We start from the raw sequence: 20,765 nt of genomic DNA, 5'->3' as shown, positions 1-20,765 counted from the left end.
CGACGGTGGCCAACGACCGGTGGCGGCGGCCGACAATCGACGGCGGCGGCGACCGACGACCAGCGGTGGAGGCGACCGACGACGGCGGCGACCGACGACCGGCGATGGCCGGGGATCGGCAACCGACGGTGGCCGGCAACCGACGGGCTGTTGGCGGCCGATGACTGATTAGGGATATATTCGGCATTCAAATTTTGGTTAAACAGTGACCTCGTAATGTAATCGGATTACATAGTATTTACTTTGTAATCCATATTACAAAACTTCACTACTTTTTATAATCGAGATTACTTTACATTATATATTTAAAGTTAAAACAAACAAAGTAATTAGCCTTGTAATATAATCCTGATTACATTATAAGACAGATTACACCGTACCAAACGTAGTCGAAATGGAATGCACTGCCCCGGATCCGATTTAACTAAACGGACCCGGCATTTGCCATTGGGGTAGAAAATGGGTCCCATGGAATCGGATGCTTGAACGACCAGGACCGTCCAATTAAGCACTTTAACTTCGCATATTCTTTTCTTCATTTACATTTAGCACTTGAATAAATTTGCTTCTGTTTCACAATCGCACCAGGAATATGTTCTGAAGAAGATATGCGATCATCTTGGATTGACATGTTGAATCACACTTAACAAGTTGAACTAAATTTTGGATTGAAGTCGATCATTTTATTGATATTAAAACCATTACCAATAATAGTACAAAAGATAGAAGCCTATTTGATAGAGCTCACAACAAAACTGCAAGTCCTAGTAGAAACACTTCTCCTCTTCTGTACAGTCATAAACTGAGTTCGTCTTCCTATGATAATCTCAAAATTACATACCCAACATACAAATAATACTGGCAAAACTAATCTTACTGGCAAAAACTAGAATTCCAAGCAAATAACTAAGGCTCTGATCTGCTGCTGTTCCAGCTTTCTGGGATCTTATAGCCAACATGTGCATCGATCGATAGCATCAGCTAGGTGCCTCCGCTAATCTTTACGCTCGCTCCACATCCACTGGCAGGGTATCAGGTCTGATGAAGAACCGTAATTGGAACGTTATGACTATATATAAAAGATCTGTCCAACATTCAGTAGGCTTTCATGAGGAACATTGAAGATCACACTGTTCTCCCTGCAGATCTTCCTGAGGAAAGCATATATGTAATCAACAGTAATCTTCTTTATGATTGTGGATTCTCGACGAGCCCTCACGATAGTGTTCCCGAGAATGTGCACCACCCCAGCCTCCTTGCACCTGTTCATGAACTCCAATTCATCGCTGGTCATGCCGCTTGCATGACCCGATGACCTCACCAGACTACTTCCTTGGGATTGAGCAGGTTGGATGAGATCACTAGAAGATGCATAACTGAGATCCATGATTGAGGAAAGTGTGTTCTCATTGCCATTCTCTCTTGTTGTTAAGTCAGAGGAATTTTCAATCCGCTGCGCTGGTACGTTGTAGTCCTCTGAATCTGAATACACTTCCATCATGCTCTCTAAACGAACAAAGAGATAGAGGCTATCGAATAGCATCTTTTCAAAATCATCATCCTTCTTGTGAAGATCCTTGTATCCATATCGTGCAACACACCGAAACATATGGAAATTTTTCGGCCCTATCCTTCTCATAAGGAAACGTTCTTCCATTGGCACGGTGTAGACTGGGAGGTACTTGACACAAACAAATACAACGACTGAGTGGATGGCTGGAAGGTGGGTGATGAAATGGGAAAATATGTGGGGGACACCACTTGCCAGTTCAGTGTACACAAATCCTATTCCAGGAACACGAACTAAGCCAAGACTTGGTCCTAGGCCTAGTATCCATGCCATGGACACTTTACTATGCATCTCAAATTCATATCGCTTAACTGTGCCGTAGTGCCAGACATACATTATTACGAGAAATGTGGCAGCGATAACAAGAGGTACCCAACCACCTTGATCTATCTTAAAAAGCACAGCAGTTAGGTAGGGAAACTCCACCAACAAAGATAAAGCAGTGAAAATGCAGACTAGGAACCAATGGCTTCGCCAGACCAACAGCATGATTGGGATCATAAGAAATGTTGTCACCACCATAACAATCACAACTGCAGTTCCTGTTTTCCATGAGAAAAAGTGTTTTCAATATTTTAGTGATAATTTTCAAATAAAAAGGTTAGCAAGAACTTTCAATAAAACTACTTTGAGAAGCTTGATGTAGGAAGATGATGAGAATCATTTAAATGCATACCTATTCTCAATTCAAGAAAATGAAATCAATATGCGATACAGAACAAAGATACTTTGAAGCAGAAATACAGATTTAGAGGACAAGGAACTAGAGACCGTGCCACAGAGAATGTAAGGTTTTTCACCAATAATTTACGGCATGAAGATAATCAACCATAGCTGCATCAATCAGCAAAGATACATCAACCTACTAGAGCTGAAAACACCCATTTGCTACTGGACAAAGACTCTTGAGAAACAATATAATAGTATTTTCAAAGCTATCGCTCTTACCCAGATGATCAGTGCATTTATTAAATATTTGTTGTGCCATTAGTCTCTGGTAACATCTACCTTTTAACATTTTACAAAGTAGGTAGACATTTCGTTCAAGGCAAATAGAGAACGTGTAGTTTCCATTCATGAATGAATGATATATAAAAGTGCAACAGATTACCATATGCATTTCCAATCTGACTTTGATTTTTGAATCCAGCAGTAACCGCTATACAGAGGATCATAAGAATCCAATTGATATCAGGAATATATATCTGACCGAGAAACTTCTTTGACGTGTGCACGATCTTGACCCTCGGAAAGCAACCAAGCGCAAGAGCTTGTTTGATTATAGAAAATGTTGCAGATATGGTGGCTTGACTAGCAACAATTGCAGCTGCTGTAGCTACGATAAACATGGGCCAGTATATGCCATCTAGAAAAACAAAATGTCATGACAAACACATGGAAAATCATGGAATCAAATGGTAGATTAAAGGCCAAGAAACCTGGAATGGATCTGAAGAAAGCATCATTAACATGGTCTGTGTGATGAACAAGATATGCAGCTTGTCCAGTGTATGCCAATAGAAGACATGGGAAAACAACTGTAGTGAAAGCAATCTGCATGAAAAGATCGTATTAGTAAAAGGAAACTCAGCAGATTGACTATGATTATTACAGAAAATTACTACTTACCTGAACAGCTAATACAGGGAAATGACACAGGTCGGCAAATAATGCTTCTGTTCCTGCAAAACAAAAAGAGGACGGACTAAAGTGATCTTCTAAACATAATCAGAAAGTCTATAATATCTAGCATCAATGTGCATCATGTGTGAAATGAATCTGCACAGAGCAACCTGTTATACTGAGCAGAATTCCACCTAGTGAAACCCAACTATTTTGTTTCCCTCGTCTAAAATATCTGCAGATGTAAACTGGATTGAAAGCCTTCAGAACTGAGCTATCAAATTTCCATATATTCAGAATGCCAATAACTCCAATTGACAGAAACCAGACTAGCACAACAGGAGCAAAAAGCCATCCGACTTTATCAGTACCATAGTGTTGCATACTAAATAAGCAAACCAAAATAGCCACCGCAACAAGCACAACAACATCTGAAACATTGAGGGAGAAAAGAAATTAATGAAGATGCTTGTGGTGAAACGTCCAGAAGCACCTGTTTGATCAAATTACTTAAATACAGATTCTTTTTGAATTTTGCCTTCAATTAAAACAGATGTCTTGATCTATGATTTAGCATCTGATACAAGAAAAAGATTGGGAATAAAAATTCTCAAGGTTGCAGATTTACCATTGCTCATCTTTGGATTGTTAACCTTTATGCCACCTGATGCAGAAAGAACTGCAAAAGCATTCAAGCATTTTAGCATGCAACTTAGATCACATGTATTGTAACTATCATACAAATTTTATTCTTCATTTCCATCCATAGATGTGATATAGTGCAATAATTAATAAAGAATATTCAATTCGAGATGAAGTTAATTTTACAAAGATGAAATGACAAAGAATCCAACTTTTGTATAGGAAATTATGAGCAGTAAAAGGGATTATACTTCTTCAATTCACGATAAGTTAAATTTACAGAGAAAAAATGCTACACCGGGAACACCAAAAAGAATCAGCTGCAAAATACCAAAAGGAAAGGCAGAAAATCATTGCAACGAATGCATAAATAAAAATAAATAGTTAAAAGGGATCCTATCCAAATAGAGAAATATTCTGAAACTAAAGATATGATACAGAATTAGTTTACCTGAGATGACGGGAGTGAGAATTCCATCACCAATCGCCATACAAGTGCCAACGAGAACAAGAATAAGCAGAGCATTTTTTTTAAATGGATGTGATTCTAACCATCTCTTGACTTTTGCAGCTAGTGACTTCTCGTCAAATGTATGGCGACTGTAAGTTGTGAGTTGTTCATCAGTTCTATGCTGGTTAGGAATAGTATTCACTTTTGCATGTCGGCAAAGTAGTGAATAGAGTGCAAAGGTACCACCTGTACATGGAAGTAAAAAAATCTTATATTTATAAAGGATACATAAAAAAGCAGGATAGAACACTAAATTGCAATGAAATAATAACTAATCCTAAGATGACTTTTTGTTTTTTCTATGCATTCTTTGACATGTTAAAGTGGAAATTACAGGATTGTTCAAAATCAATGGACATATTAGCAATGGAGAATGTTTACCCATATAAAACAATTATGTTGATTTTTACTCAGCATTACTGTTATGAAAGAATACAATGAAAATTTTCATATAATTCTGATATGTGGAGTAAATCTCCTAAAAGGAACTTCTATATTCTATTTGATTTGATGTGTGTGACTGCATGAAAAAAACTGTGAATAAAAGTAAGAAAGAACTTCACGCAGAAAATTACAGAACTATGGATATGAGCTAAACTAAAGGCAACCATGGTAATAACTACAAATATTTAGTACATAATTTAAGAGTAATACTCTATTTCCACATTCCTCTTTGTTAGATTAATTATTCTGATATTTCCATTTTGATAAACATGAGCTTCTGCAAATATGGCTATCACAGATATTAAAATTTATTGGGAATCATGTTACTTAATATAGAAATTTGATTAAAAAATATTTTCAGAGTTAGCTTACCTTGACCGTTATCATTTGCTCTAAGCACGATAAAAACATATTTAAGAAGGGGTATTAGTGTGAGCGAGTAGATGATCAAAGAAAGAGCTCCAATAACATCTTCTGGATCATTAATACCACGAGGGAATGTATTATAGTACACGTAGAGTGGGGAGGTTCCTAAATCTCCAAACACAACCCCAAGACTCTGAAAGGCAAGTCTGGTGACCAACATGGCTGAAAATTTCTGCACAAAAGAATAATCATCACTTCAAATTGCTAAATGAAAACATCAATGCATGTCTGCATCATCAAGAGTAAATAAAGCAAAGATGAATATAAGCCTAGTGCTGATGCTGTACTAGTGATATGACTATATGCTCCTTTAATCTAATACATAAGGAAGAAACTCGAGAATAGCAAGTGTTATTTTTTTCTCTCACAAATTTGATTTAATCTCCAAATCATTATCAGAAGAAAGAGAGAAAAATATTGATAATCCATGACAGATGGGCCTAGCCAATCTTTCTTTTCTTGAAAAAAAAGAAGGAAGAAGGTTAAGCAAAAGGAGAAAGCTTAGAGAATTCCTCAAAAGATGATCAAATTCCAAACAGAACCATAAATTCTCAGAGTTAAAGTCCAAATTACTTAGGAAGTGGAAACAGATTAAAAGAATCCCTTTTGCCAATCTTATACATCTAATTGGAGCGTGGTCTGTGACATGAAGGATTACTATTAATTACTGATCATCACATGCCTCGACAGAAATGGACTGAACTAATTGTCAAAAAGGTAGTGAGACCCCTGGATAGCGGATATTTTCAGGGAAAAAAAAAATCTATTTCGACTAGGGATGCAGAGAAAAACGATGAAAGATGATGCGTATGATATGGCTTGATCATTTATCTTTAGAGTCGAATGTAAGAAGCATCCAAAAGAAGAAAGAAAGAAATATTTTGACAATACTCAAATCAATAATGGCACACCTTTTCTTTGTACATGTTTTTAAGTTTGCCAGCTTCTTCATCCATGGGTTGATCAAGATTCCGATCCAATTCCCACATGCTCCCCCTATTCGTCTCTTCATTTCCAGAACCCGATGCCATCAAATACTACTGATATCTTCAAAAATGTGCAATTTCCTGATATTTATGGGAAGTCCAAACAAATACCGAGGACTTCAACCTCCCAGTTTGGCTAAAAAGCGATATCCTTTACCATCAAATGAACAAATTAGAAAGAAAAAAAAAGCATCTTCCTTATTTGAGCTCGAATCCGTAAACCAAGGAAGCTTTTTTGGAACACTTAAACAAAGTACTGCCGTAAACCGGCAATCCTAGAAGTGAAATCCACAGAGCACCGCGTTCACAAACATCAAGGCAGCATAAACCAGTGAGACCCGACGCGAAAAATGCTCCTCGAGTTCGATCGCGAAGCTGGAGTTAAAAAATATAGATTTCAAAATTTTCCTTTTTCCGGAAGATGCCAAAAATCCAGCTTTTCGGCAGTACTCATAGGCCAAGTGTCCCCGGAGTCTCTAGAGAAGCCTACCAACGTCTAGGAGAGAGGCGGCGATACCATTAAAGGGTTCGGTGGGCGGCGAGCTGACACCACTGAAATTGGGCGAATTCAGGAATCGGAATCTAGGAAGCCGGGTAAGAGAGGACGGAACGACGGAGGGCGTTGGTGTGGCGATTCCAGAGGGAAGGAGGAAGAGAGTCGGAGAGGAATTCCTCGGCCGTTGGCTGTGATTTTCTCCAATTTATCGAGCGAGACGCGAGGAAGAAGATACTTCAAGTCCTCAACTTCCCTGCCTTTTTAGCTCCGAATTAATGGCGTTTATGTAAACAAGTAAATCGTACATTTTACCAAAGGACCCTCGAAGGTTACTATTTTAATTTGATTTCATTCAAATATTTTCATACTATTTAAGTGATTAAAATAATAATATAATCACAATACTCTAGGAAATTTATTTGTTGTTTTACTTTTTAAATTTTGACCAATAAAGTTCATTAAGATATTTAGGCAGATTACCTTAATAGTTTTCTTTTTTTGTTTAAAAATATATTAATGGATCGAATTGGCAATATGAGATTATCGGAGAGGTATTTAACTAAAATAGTTTAATGATGTCTTCGCCTCAAAATTATATATATAATGTTTTTTTAAAAAAGTTTATTCATTCTTTTACTTTTTTATTTTCAAGTTCGTAATACTCTTTTAAAAGTGAAATATAAAATCATATTGTATTGGTTGATGTAATTGTTGAAATTGGCAAGTTTTTTTAAAATAATTTTAATAAAATAAATCATTTTTATCAATGTGTGTCTGTCAACTTGTCCTAGAAATGATTACATTTATTTTTTTTAAAAAAAGAAATAATTCTTATAATGAAATTGACTTTTGGATTTGAAACGAGCCGTTTTGATCCATCGCTAATGGGTTGACTTTGCCAATCATGAAAAGGGGAAAAAAAACTTATAATATCTCTCTCAGAATAAAAAATTTAATGAAATCTTGGATCTAATCACGTAAACAATAAATGTTCGTACTGATTTGCGACACTATTTTGAAATAATTATTCAATAAAAAAAATGGAAAATTATCGCGACGTTTGTGGTGCTGGTGACGAACAGCAGAGATGAAAACAGAGCTCCACAATAATTTTATTTTTTTTTACACTGAGAAAAAAATAGTTGTAATAAATTTTATAATCTTAATTAAATTTCATTCCGATAAGCGCAAGGGCTTATTTATATGGTTTATAGATGTGCGAAAGATCGACCACGTCCGTGTTAAAAAAATAAATAAATAAATAAAAATGTGGGCCCCGGCAGGGCCTACGTGTCAGCGACAGAGGAGAGACGTGTCTAAATAATTTCATCAGGTGGTGGGGCCCACAGCGGTAGTGGTTGGCGGATGGTGTGTCGGGGGTAATGTCATTAATTTGTTGAGGAAGAATAATTTGGCACGATCACGATGGGAGGGGAAATATCGGATAACACCTTTACTTTAAATTATTAAGGATCACGTCCTCGTTTCTCAAATTGATATTATCGACACGGTTAATCATTTCAAACCTAGAACTTATTTGTAATTAATTTCAATTTCAATTCAATTCTATTTAATTAATTTACTTTTAATTGAATACTCATTTTAAACACAGTCAACCACGACTCCCTAACTCCACGGATATTCTGATTATAATATTCGAATATGCAATCGCTAATATTATTGGAGCAAAATATGAAATTGTCATCTTAGCGACACATCCGAGACAGCTCCACGTATTCGGGTGACAGTATTCCAATGTGCAGCCGCCAGCATTATAATCCTTATCATTGAAGATGTTGACTGAAGAGGGAATTGAATTAGGTAACTATCGATTTCCATGTCATTCGATATCAATATCAACGAAGCATAATGCCGGAAGCCATTACCTTGTAGAGTCTTCCACATACATTGAATGGAACGTTTCCTCTCCACCGTGGATCCCTCCAGGTAAACACGCATCGCACTGGGAGGAGGGATGGGAATCTTTTGCTTATTCTGACGTCATCATTTTAGGTAGAAGATATGAGGTGTCCAGATATTATTGGACAACGACGTACCAACGATCAATCACTAGTGTTTCCTTTATTTTTTTAAAAAAAATATATATTTGACATTTCAAGACAATAAAATCGTAAATAGCATAACAAATTTATTTTATATTTATAGAATAATCAAATTTAACAATAACATGTGTTTTTTATATTTTCAGTTGGCAACAAATATACAAATAAATTCTGAAAATAATAATCCGTCATTAATGTAAATCAAGAAATACTCGTAGCGAACAATTAGGTCCATCGTACTGTTCCGGGAGTGTTTTTTTATATGATGCTAGTGCCCTATTATTGTTACACAGTGACGATGGAGACGGAATTAGGTCTTTTGTATCTATAGCACACACTCCATGTCCCTTTCTCTTTCTTATGGTTGTAATGAATGTGATTGCAAACAGAATTAGATACTCTTTAGTTTTAGGGATTTGATAACAAAAATAATTATTATTTTTGGATATTTCGAAAAATAAAATGGGCCATTGACTGCCCACCTACAAAGTTGATGTGGGTATACGTCAACGAACTGAGTTGAGTAGGGTACTTATCCTTGTGATACATGTGGCCATAAATGGAAGGAGATAAATTTTATCCAACTTTTATTATTATTTTAATATTTTTCATGCATAAATATCCTTAAAAATTAAATCAAAACAACAAATTTTTTAACATTTTGACATCTTATTCTCAATTTAAAAATTGAAATTATAATTTTTATCCAAGTATTTTAGGGTATATTAGATTTTTTTTTTCTTGGTTGTGGAAGAATTAGGACATCAATCTCAAGTGGGTGAGTGAGGGCTATGCCAAAAGCATATGCTATTTAATTTTTTTTCTCCACTCACAAAATAATAATAATGATAATGGTGGAGAACAAAGAGTTTGTGGAGTTGGTCCACCATTATTGGACAGCATTAAATATTATTATTTTGTTTGAAAATGTTTTCTTGACCAAATCAATTGAGCTAATTAATAATGTAATAATGTTAAGTGGGATTCATGCTTTCCTTAATTAATTCCTTAAACCACACTTCCTATGAAAAATCATGATTAATTTGCAATTAACCTGTGACGTGGAGATTAGGACTTGTTTGGACTCAACAATTTGTTAATCTTAATTATTAATATTATTATTATTAGGACTAGATTTGAGAGTATATTAATGTATCTTTCCATTCTACTTGGTACCTTTTAAGAACAAAATAATAATGACAATAATATATTATCATTATTGGCCATTTGTTTCATTACATACAATGAACTTTAATAGTTTAATGTGGCAAATCATTAGATGCATGATTGATCCCTAAAACGCTACCTAAAGTGCACAAAACTAAGCCAAATTTAAATATGCCATAAAATATATATTTTATGAATAGTTTGATCGAAACAATCGCTAGATTATGCATTGATAGCATAAGTTAGAAGTGGAATCAAGTCAAATGAAACATGGTAGATGACAATTTAGATTATAAAATTTATTAATTATTTCTTAATTACTTTTATAACTGAATTTAATCCAAAATTCAATTGAATTATTGGGGTAGCCCAATTTTGGAAACTACATGAGGAGATAGCATAGGCACCATGTGAAATGGTTTCGTCAATTGAATAATGGGCTGGGCTGATCCAGCCCAATTAGTAAATCTATAACTCTGGCCCATGATAAAGCCCATTAAAATTGTTTTGGAATTAAATAAAACAATTTCTATCACATCATGCTCTCTTCTATCACACTCTCTTTTCTCATTTTTTTTCATCACATTTTCTCTCTCTCTTCATTCATTGGCATCACACTTTCTCTCTCATCATTCTCTCTCATCATATTTTTCTCTCATGTATAATTTTTTCTCTTATTTTCCTTTAAGGGTAAAAAAGGAAATTTTGATTTATTCCGATAGAAAATATGCAACTAACCAAACATTGCTTTTAAGAGTGATATCTATGCTCATACCCATTCTCATTTCATAATATAATGATTCCCATTCTGATTCCTATTTCTAGGAATGAACTAAACGCCCCCTAAATTATGTATTTGCTGTAACTAGATAGATGCATATATGCATTGAATGATAATTTAATTATTATTTGTTTAAAAATAGAAACAGTTATTATAAATAAATAGTTTTTTTTAATGTTCACTTAAAATTGGATTCATCGCCGCCGCGCACACGCATCGAACAAGCAAAGGCACTCACTCCTCCGTCTCACAGATTAGGGTGTGCGCACAGCGAGCGCACACTAGTTATCCGTACTATGAGGGGGAGAGCGACAAAGCGGCTCTTCTCAGCGACCATGTCCACCAGCGCCTGCTGCTGCAGAGCTCATGCTTTCTCTCTCTGTACCTGTACCCACCCACCCAAAGCGGGGTTCAACTGCTGAGCAGGTCCGGTACCAAATCCTCCTACTTTTTGCACTCCTGAGGGCCGAAAGGAGGCACCTTTTTTGTTCTTTTCCGGTTTTCCCCTTGCCCATCCTCGTTCGGGGCGGCTCAAGAATCTTCGTTTTCGTCTCCGGTGCGGTCTCCTTGGTGTTCGCCTTCTCTCTATGTGATCCCAAGTGCTGGTGAGAGTGGTCTTCCCTCGATAATGGTGAGGCGACATGGGTGGCAGCTTCCTGCACATAACTTCCAGGTATGGCTTCCTTCAAAATGCTTCCTTTTCGCTTGTTTGACGAGTTTCCGCTGCTCGTTTTGGGTTTCTGATAACCTCCTGCCGCGAACTCTTGGGCGCTGTGTTTCAGGTTGCGAATTGCTAGTTCCTCTTTTTCATAAATTCTAAGTGTTGTGAATGGCGAGTCTTGCTCTACACAGGTTGGATTTGAGGCCATTAGTGTTATTGGCCGTTGCCTCTGAAAATTTTTGATCTTTAAATGCCTCTAGTCCTTTTTTTGTGTTCTTGTTGCAGAAAAATCTCCAATGCCTGCTTCTTTTTTGCTTGGCCGTCAGATCTGTCAAACCATTAATTCTTGGCTTTTCTTTTGTTTGGTTTCCAGATCCAAATTTGGAATTCATAATAACCTGCTTTAAAAGAATACACGGTACCGATGTTTGTTACTTTGGGTTTCTTAACTCTAGAAAAATAGTCAGATTAAGTTCCCGAACACTCTTTTTTCCTCGTGTTTGAGATTTTCAAGTGCGATTCGTTGAAGTTTAACCGGAAGTTGCTACCTGTAGGGTATTCTATGAACTTATTTTAAGAATGGTTCCCTTTTGACGATACTTCTGTTTCTTTAGTCTGGTCCCATTTGTTCAATTGATTCATTCTTCATTTTCCCAACAATGTTCCTTGAAGAATCTCAAAAGTCTTTTTAAGTGCCTTCTTTGTTGCTGTTCAAGATAAACAAGAACACTTCCCTTCTTTGTTCAGGGCCTAGGCGGCATCTCACCCCTACAAGCATGCATCATGCCATGCTAAAATTTTCTAATAAACACGATTTATTCTCCACTCCAACGCAAGTTACTCTGGTTGGTATAGGTCTTAACTTTTGAGATTTGCCATCATGAATAATTAGTCACCAGACAAGACGAGTGTATTTTATGAAAGTATGTAACTCGAGATTCAAAGTATTTGCCTAGTGTAAATACCAGTTTGGGCTTGAGTATTACAGAGAGCCGAAATGAACCCAATTTAATACTGGTAGAGACAAACTAAATCCAATTAAAGTAAAATTATGATCCAAATTGAGCCCCATCAGGTTTGATAAAACTTCGAAGTCCCTAGCTGAATGTTTAATTTAGTTTGATTTATTTTCAAACTGTAGTCATCATGTATTTCAGGCTACCTTAGATAATTAACTATTTATTTCAGATGCATGCTCTTAATACCCATATATCCTTTAATCATGTGAATTACTTCTTTAGTTTACATCTCGTTAATGACTTTGTGGATCTATTTGTCTTCTGCAGGTTATTGCTATAACAGTGTTCTTTCTTCTGGTTGTTGCATTTTATGCCTTCTTTGCGCCTTTTCTAGGCAAAGAGATCCTTGAATATGCTTCCATCATTGTTTACACTCCCCTGGTATGTAGGCATTTCATGCAATGAAACTATTACATAGAAATTCATGCATTATTCTTATGTTAAGAATTTCAATATTGGATTCTTTTTCATATCTTATTTCTTTTGCAGGCTTTAACTGTTTTTATCTTGTATGTGCGATGCACACGAATTAACCCTGCTGATCCTGGAGTTATGCCAAAGTTTGACAATGCAGTAGAGAACGAACCATGTTTGCAAGACGTAGGTATGAATTCAAAGGTTGCAAAGAGTGCAATTGGACTAGATTGTACTGAACTTTGTCATAACATGGATTTCTTTGGATGCATGCTCTAATTCAAAGGATTCTATTGTAGGAGATCCCAAATTGAATCCTATAATGGGGCCACGAAGGTCTTCTGGTTGCTGTGGTTCTAGTGGGTTTATATGTGCCTTATTTGCTAAAGAAGATTGTCTCAATCATGAAGAAATTGAACCTGGTGGAGAGGATGCGTTGTTCTGCACCTTGTGCAACGCTGAGGTATTTGTTCTACATTGCAAATTATTTTTAGAATCCTTCTATCCTTATCCTCATTCTTTATGTGAAGAATTGAAATTTTTTGTGTTCCATTATGTCTTATATGGTAACTTTTATGAAATTTGATATGATTTTCTGTTACTTTCTATTATACGAAATATATTATCAAATTATCAGATTATCAAAATTACATAAAGAGATCATGACACCTTGATCTTTCTCTCAAGCCTAAGTCTCATACTTGTGTACTTGCATAGACAGTGAATTTTCACAAATGTGGTACTCCTAAATGCTTGATTAACAAATTTTTGTTTTCTGATATCACATAATATTTTCTCAAAGAGTCAAAGATAAGAACATTTTTTGTAATACAATGGAATGGGTCTTGCTTTATGAAATTATTATTGTTTACCGTTAAGTAGACTATTCAAATCTCCACTTGAATAGCTTACAATGGTAGTGCGAAATGTTTCCCAAATGAACCTGGTAAATAGTTACCTTCATGAATGCTTGATCATTAATGTTTAGATTCCATGTTTTGGGTGTTTTCTCAAACGTTTTTGTTCCAAACATACAAAAAAGCCTTACACTATGCCTCAAATCCAACTACAAGGGTTAAACTATGACCTTATCTGCAGTGCCTCTCTCTCCTATGCCAGAGCACTAGTAAAATCTGTCTAGTCTCTTCCCTTGATAGATTTCTTTGAATTTGGATCATCAATCAAGATTTTTAAGTTAACTCTTAAGGGTGTTGCTGTGGCATCTTTATCCTGATTTTGAGCCTTTTTCATGACAATTTGTAGCTTTATTTTTCTTTTTTTAATAAGAACATGTAGGTGACCCCGATTACTTGGGACTTTCAACTTTTCATTGCTTATGTTGTGTTCTGTCAATAACTAAAATCTGTGGAAAATAACAAGAACTTTTTTGATATTATTTGAGATTGTCTGTTATTATATATTCAAGCCTCTAACTGCAAGATCAGTTTTATATCTTCAAGATCAGTTTTATATCTTCTATGGATAATGCAAGCTTGTCACTTGGACATCAATTTAATCTTTTCAGACAATGCTGCAGATTATCTCATTATGTCACCTATGTATTTGGTTTTGTCAAATCATATTTTGATCTTTGGACCTGCAGGTGCGCAAATTTAGTAAACATTGCAGAAGCTGTGACAAATGTGTTGATGGGTTTGATCACCATTGTCGGGTAAGCTTATTCCACAATAAACATCTTTTCAGCATCTCCTTGGTTGTTGGCTTGACATTAAGAATATGTTTTCCTTTATGCGACTGTTGACAGTGGCTTAATAACTGTGTGGGGAGGAAAAACTACAATAGCTTCATAGCTCTCATGGCCACCGGTCTCATTTGGGTATGCAGAATGTTTTTTTCCTTTCTGCTTTATAATATATAACTTGCGATTTGACTGACTGCATGCTGACTAGTGATATCTAATTGTTAATCTGTATTTTGTCATTGCTAGCTTGCAATTGAATGTGGAGTAGGTATTGCTGTTCTTGTACTGTGTTTTGTCGATAAGAAGGGCACAGAGACCAATATTAAGGAAAAGCTTGGCAATGGATTCTCTCGTGCTCCTTTTGCCGTTGTTGTGGTAAGTTTCTTTGATCAAGGATGTCTTATTTGCAATTTCGTGAGTACTTGTCAATGCCCTGTATGCTGGATTTTTATTTCATTAGCTGTAGATATTCAACAGGGACATTAGGTGTTAAAGCAAAGTAGATGAAGCTTCTTATGCTGAAATAGGAGATAGTGTCATGATTCATAGTGCTTCCTTTACTAGGTTTACACCTTTGTAAAACCTATATGAAGTCCTGAGACCAAGTCGAGATGCACACTGATTTGGAAAATATTGCCCCTTGATAATTGAAGGCTGAAATAAGCCACTAGGTAGTCTACCCCTATCTACCTAAACACATCATCCAGCTGGTACCATTGAAAAACAGAAGCCCAAAATTATATCATACGTAATCTCTCGCAATTTATATACCTCTAGGTCTTCAAATAGGAATGGGCTTATTAGGTTCTGGAAGTATTGGTATATATCAGTGGCACAATGTGCCCATGTTTGACAAATCAGCTGAAATTGTCTCGTATGGAAATGATACTTTGACTTTACTGATTTACATCAGCTTCTGTTGTCGATTTTTGCTGCAGGAAACTTAGATAATGGCAGTAGATCTGTAACAGAATTGTTGGTACCATCCAAATCTGAGCATAGTTAGAAAACCACTATTCTAAGTGGATAGGGTACATGCACATACCCTAAAAGGTAGTACTCATTCCCATCCTATCGACGATCAGTTGTGAATTTTTAAGGCCTCACATTTGATTAAATCTATGTCAGTGTTCTTATTTTCCCGTATGAGGAATCTCATATTTGAGAAAAAACTTTCTTTAGCTGAAGTCTGGAGTTTTGTTTCATGATCTTTGTGAATCAACATATTGTTGCAATAGAGCATGATTTGCATAGGCTCGTAGAAAAAAAAATATAAGAGGTTGCACAACCAACTCACCAACTGCCAGTGTAATTTACCATAGGCGCTAATCAGGGAAAAGAGGATATAGGCCGTTAATTTCTTATGTTGGTTAAAAGAGTCTGCTAGATTTAATAAACTACCATCTACATCTGGGAGGAGCCATGAGAAGATCATGAGTTTTTTATAGCTATGGCGGCACTATGGAGTATTTTCCGAAAGCTTGTGTGACCGTAAATTCTAAATTCTAAACCCTAAATCTGTTTACATGACCGTTGGCTCTCCCTGGGCATAGCAAGTAATCTTACATCTAGCACCATTTTCTGATCCCATTTTCATCCTGTTTCTGTAGGCCATGTCTACTGCACTATCATTGCTGGCATGCGTACCTCTGGGAGAACTGTTCTTTTTCCATATGATATTGATAAAAAAGGTTTTTTCTCATAACTTGGTTCTGAAGAATTCCTAATTGAATTTCAAAGCATCAGTTTTTTATCCTCAATTTCAGGGAATTACTACCTATGAATATGTTGTCGCAATGAGAGCAATGAGTGAGGCACCTCCTGCGTCAGGAGATGAAGAAGAACCAAATCCTCTTTATTCCCCTACTAATTCAGCAACAACCGGATTAAGCATTGGAAGTTCTCTTAACCTTCAGTATAAAGGTGTATGGTGCACACCGCCTCGGATATTTGTCGATCAGCAGGTGAGGCTTGATGACTGTGATAGTTATAAACTTATGATCAGATAGTAGACTTTATCGTTGATTTTTTGTTCATAAACCATTCAAAAGTAGGATATTCACATTTGTATTTCACTTATTGTTGTTCGTTATCTGTCATCAGGATGAAGTTATTTCTCATTTAGAACCCGGCATGGTGCCCTCAACTGTTGATCCTGATGCAGCTGGGTATGTAGAAAGAGCTAACAAATCGAAGAAGAATGTTAAGATAAGTGCTTGGAAGCTCGCCAAGTTGGACTCTAATGAAGCGATACGAGCAGCAGCCAAAGCCAGGGCATCATCTTCGGTCCTACGGCCCATAGATGCTCACCGTGCGTTTGACGCTGAATATAGTTCAAGCGGAAAGGCAAGTGTGCGCAGCAGCTTGAGCATCGATTACACTGTGACCAGAGATTCCCGAAGCGAGGTGAAACTATCTCCTTTAAGAAAGTCTAGCATGCAAAGTGTTGCTAGCAGAGAAGATTTCGAAACCAGTACACAAAGTGCAAGCAGCCTAAGCAGTCCTGCTCGTGTCCGCGAGTCTGCTGCTCCTGACAATCGGAATTTTCAACAACCACTTTGCAGCCGACCACCTCAGATCGCTCCAAGGGTTCCTCCACCTAGCCAACTTACCAATCCAGTGTTCCAATCTGCTTCTTTGGGTGCTAGGGACCACAAGAGAACTTGTGTAGTTTGGGATCAAGAAGCTGGCAGGTTTGTCTCGGTGCCTGCATCTGCGGGAAGCAGCAGTGCCGACGTTCATGCCAGAGCCTCTCGGATTCCCCTTCCAAATCGTTCTGTAGGAACTGATGCTTGCCGCTCGAGGCCTGTTGAACAAACTTCAAGCTCAACGATGCCTCCACCATCGCGACAAGAAAGAGTGATGTTAACTGAACGATCGATCTTTTTCGGAGGGCCACTTGGAAATTATACTGAGAGATACAGTGAGTAATGACAACAATTCTGGTACTAACATGGAACGAGGTGCAATTAATGAGGTAAGAGGGAACAAAGGGTAAATATTTTCAGTGTATTTTTTCCTTACAGAAGAACTCTAGATCTAACAGCTAGAAACTTTCAGCCTTCTCATTTCAATATGAATTCGTATCCATTCTGAAACAGTTGGTTTATTGGGGATCGTCCATTCCGATTCAAAATTTGCAACCCCTTTCTTGCTCTATGTTCTAAAGAACATTCAAATTTCAAGCTGGCATCAGAACGTGGTTCTCTTAATTCAAGTTTAACATTGTTTTTGAAATACCTCAACTTGATAACATTGAAATGATACTTCTCGAACAAGTCACATAGAAAAGATGAGCGTCTTTCTCACACCACCACAATGTTTAAGCAAACCAACATCATAACTCGCAAGGAGATGAATTAACAAAACAAAACATAAAAAATTAACCAAGCATGACTGTCTCTCATGATAGCACAAGGCTAAAAGATGAGTTAAACTTTGCCAACGCCACTCAACATTTGACCTCCTTCAAACCGCTTGCTAAGTACAGAAATGTTGGATCAGTAGCACCCTCCTATAAGCAAAAACAAAGCTGCTATCATCACGCATGCTTTCGCCTACAAAACTGCACAAAAATTCTGATATTACTCAATGTGAAAACTCATTAAGCAATGCATGATGTATGCAAGCAGCTAATGTGATAATATTAAGAACTATTTATATTGATATTTGAAGTATTTATCACTTGTTAAAAAATATATTTTGTTGACAACAACAAATTACAAACAACCTAATAGAGCATTTAAAGAATTTAAACAAGTAGAAAATTCTAAAGAAGACTTTAGACAAACTATATAGAAGATAATTTGTTAAAACAATGCTTACAATTGAAGGTCACTGAGTTTTGAAAGCAAGAATTTTGTAGCTTGTTCAATGTGCTTCTTAAACAACTCCTGCGCCTCAGGCTCTAATTGAGGTGTTAATAACTTGATATATCGCTTCATATAGGTTAGAAAAGTTTTTTTGTCGAAGGCTGGTTGTTCCTACAGTATGAAGAATGAAATTGTAGCAGTCTCACACAAATAATTTGAGGCTTAAAAAATTGAAATTGACTAGCTGAAAGTAAAATACTAACCTGAAGCCTGAAGGTGTCAATGATATCAACCACCTTGACAGCGTTATCGTCAACCCCATCATCTTCTTCCCCTCCTTCTGCAGAAGGGTTGGCACCAATATCGACGTCAACAGCTCCTTTAACCACCCACTGTCGAAACAATTACACAAGAAAGGTTTCAGATGTGCTCTCTAACTGAACTTGAAACATCTGAATATCTTCAGTATGGGAAATGAAAAATCAATTTATACAATAATATGAATTAAACATAACTGCTTGATTAACAAATGTTATATGTAGCTTAATACCTTTCCCTCAACTTCCCACAGCATTCCATTTTGGATCTCCTTATATGGAAATGAGTCAGATAGGAGCTCATCACCTGGATGAACATAAGGCGTTACTAAAACACATGGCTGTCAGGAGTGAATTACATAATTTGTACACATGACATGCTACTATTCACATTTTAGAGTTTTTACAAATCAGAAATGAAAAAAAAAACTAAGGAAAAATTATTTCTATCCCATCAGATACAATACAAATCTTATTTTATGTGATTGTAAAACTAAAAAAGACTATCCATTAAAAAGTAAATATAACCATAAGTAAATCACAATAAGGAATCAAACTAAACCCAATATATTGAAAATTAAATTGAAAAAGGGTATAAATGTTATATTATACAAAAAAAAACATAAAAGTTGAAGAGAGTGAAATCTCAACTATGGGTAAAAGCATAAATGTTTTGTTATGAACTTGTGTCTTGAGAAGCTTTATCTAGTACCAGCAATTCCTCCTCTAGATAAGCCTCCTCTTCCTCCTCTTATTCTTTCTCCCTCTCCACTTGGACACCATTTGTCAGCATGATCTAAACACACACACAAAACTATTTTGTTTTGAATGGGGACTAAATTCCTGTTTCGGAACAAAATTTTAATCATAAAGTCACTTTATAGCATCCATTTGTTGATAATGATAATGATTTTTGTATATCAATTTTTTTTTTCTATTGTTCATTTCATTTTATTTTTTTTTATATGAGCTTTAAATTTTGATACTTCAATATATTGTAAATAGAATTTTCGATATTCCATAAAAATTATTAATTATTCTCTATTATTAGTCTCGTTAATTAATACCAACAAAGCTAGTGTTAATTCACTCCCCCGCAACAGTATATAACACATTTCAAAAAGACACTGAAGCTGCGGTGATCATGATCAGAGAGTTCCTAGAAGTTTGGATGCCTGCTTCATACAATTCCTCTGAGACCTTCATCGCTAGACAGTAACCACACACACACACAGACACACACACCAAACAATTAGAAGAGGTTCGAATTCTCAATACTCCATATAGATTTCAAACCACCGTCACTGCCCTTTGCAAAAGAGGGCAGCTAGATTAAACTGGAAAGACGATCTCCAGTACTAAATGCCAGTAACAAATATCGTGGGCAAAATTCAAGAGAAATATTATACTACTCGTAGTTTGACTCCAAACAACAACAACAACGCAATACAAAAGAGGATCTCGCAAACAGGCATCAAATCGACATGATGAAGAAGATCTACTCCCTTACCTGTGAGATGATCCTGGTACAGCAACATGATTACTGAGTGAGAAGAGTCGAGCAAAAGCCCTCAAAGAACAGCGAGGGCCGTGATCCGAGAGGCCGATCGCGAAGGGAGTCGTGCTTTTTTTATAGGCTCATAACGCCGCCTCCGGGAACGATACCGGAGGGTAAAGTTGCAAAAAAAACCCTATCTCGCGTTATGACCGTCCGATCGGAAGGAATATACCGGGATAAACCAAGTCGACGGTTCGAATTCTTCAGAAGCATAACGTATCGGATATCCCGTTTTCGATCGGGATCGGAGCCGGTTCGAGATCTACACAAATAGCATATTAATTAAAATATCATATTTTCTTTTAATTTATACTTGATTATTCTGAAATAGTAATATTTTACATTTTACTTTCTCAGCCTATGCTATTTTCTTACGCCCCATGCCCAAACTCCAAAGCAGCATAAAAGAGATTGCCGTTATCGGGGGATAATTATTTTTTTACTATAATTAGTCTGAATTAAAAAAAATTATTCTTTTGATATTTTTGGTTCCCATTATTCAATTATATATATATATATATATATATATATATATATATATATATATATATATATATATATATATATATATAT

General features: G+C 36.2%; 2 protein-coding genes and 1 pseudogene across 2 annotated transcripts; 1 reads left to right on the top strand and 2 right to left on the bottom strand.

The window, feature by feature from the left end:
• Positions 1-661: 661 nt before the first annotated feature.
• On the bottom strand, positions 662-6,965 carry LOC121974605 (probable potassium transporter 11). The gene is made up of 9 exons (XM_042525747.1): positions 6,128-6,965; positions 5,163-5,388; positions 4,287-4,532; positions 3,822-3,872; positions 3,364-3,624; positions 3,200-3,252; positions 3,010-3,124; positions 2,682-2,936; positions 662-2,112 (listed from the first exon to the last, which is right to left on the bottom strand). The coding sequence occupies exons 1-9, from the start codon at positions 6,245-6,247 to the stop codon at positions 1,070-1,072; spliced, it is 2,370 nt and encodes a 789-aa protein (XP_042381681.1). The 5' UTR covers positions 6,248-6,965; the 3' UTR covers positions 662-1,069.
• A 3,950-nt stretch (positions 6,966-10,915) lies between these two features.
• LOC121974603 lies at positions 10,916-17,603 on the top strand (annotated as a pseudogene).
• Positions 17,604-17,733: 130 nt separating this feature from the next.
• On the bottom strand, positions 17,734-20,298 carry LOC121974604 (translationally-controlled tumor protein homolog). Its single transcript, XM_042525746.1, has 5 exons — positions 20,145-20,298; positions 18,868-18,941; positions 18,581-18,709; positions 18,331-18,488; positions 17,734-18,070 (listed from the first exon to the last, which is right to left on the bottom strand). The coding sequence occupies exons 1-5, from the start codon at positions 20,170-20,172 to the stop codon at positions 17,986-17,988; spliced, it is 474 nt and encodes a 157-aa protein (XP_042381680.1). The 5' UTR covers positions 20,173-20,298; the 3' UTR covers positions 17,734-17,985.
• Between the last annotated feature and the right edge of the window lie 467 nt (positions 20,299-20,765).

Source organism: Zingiber officinale, chromosome 4B, assembly GCF_018446385.1.
Source record: "Zingiber officinale cultivar Zhangliang chromosome 4B, Zo_v1.1, whole genome shotgun sequence".
Classification (NCBI taxonomy): domain Eukaryota; kingdom Viridiplantae; phylum Streptophyta; class Magnoliopsida; order Zingiberales; family Zingiberaceae; genus Zingiber; species Zingiber officinale.
This window is presented reverse-complemented; position numbering and strand designations above follow the sequence as displayed.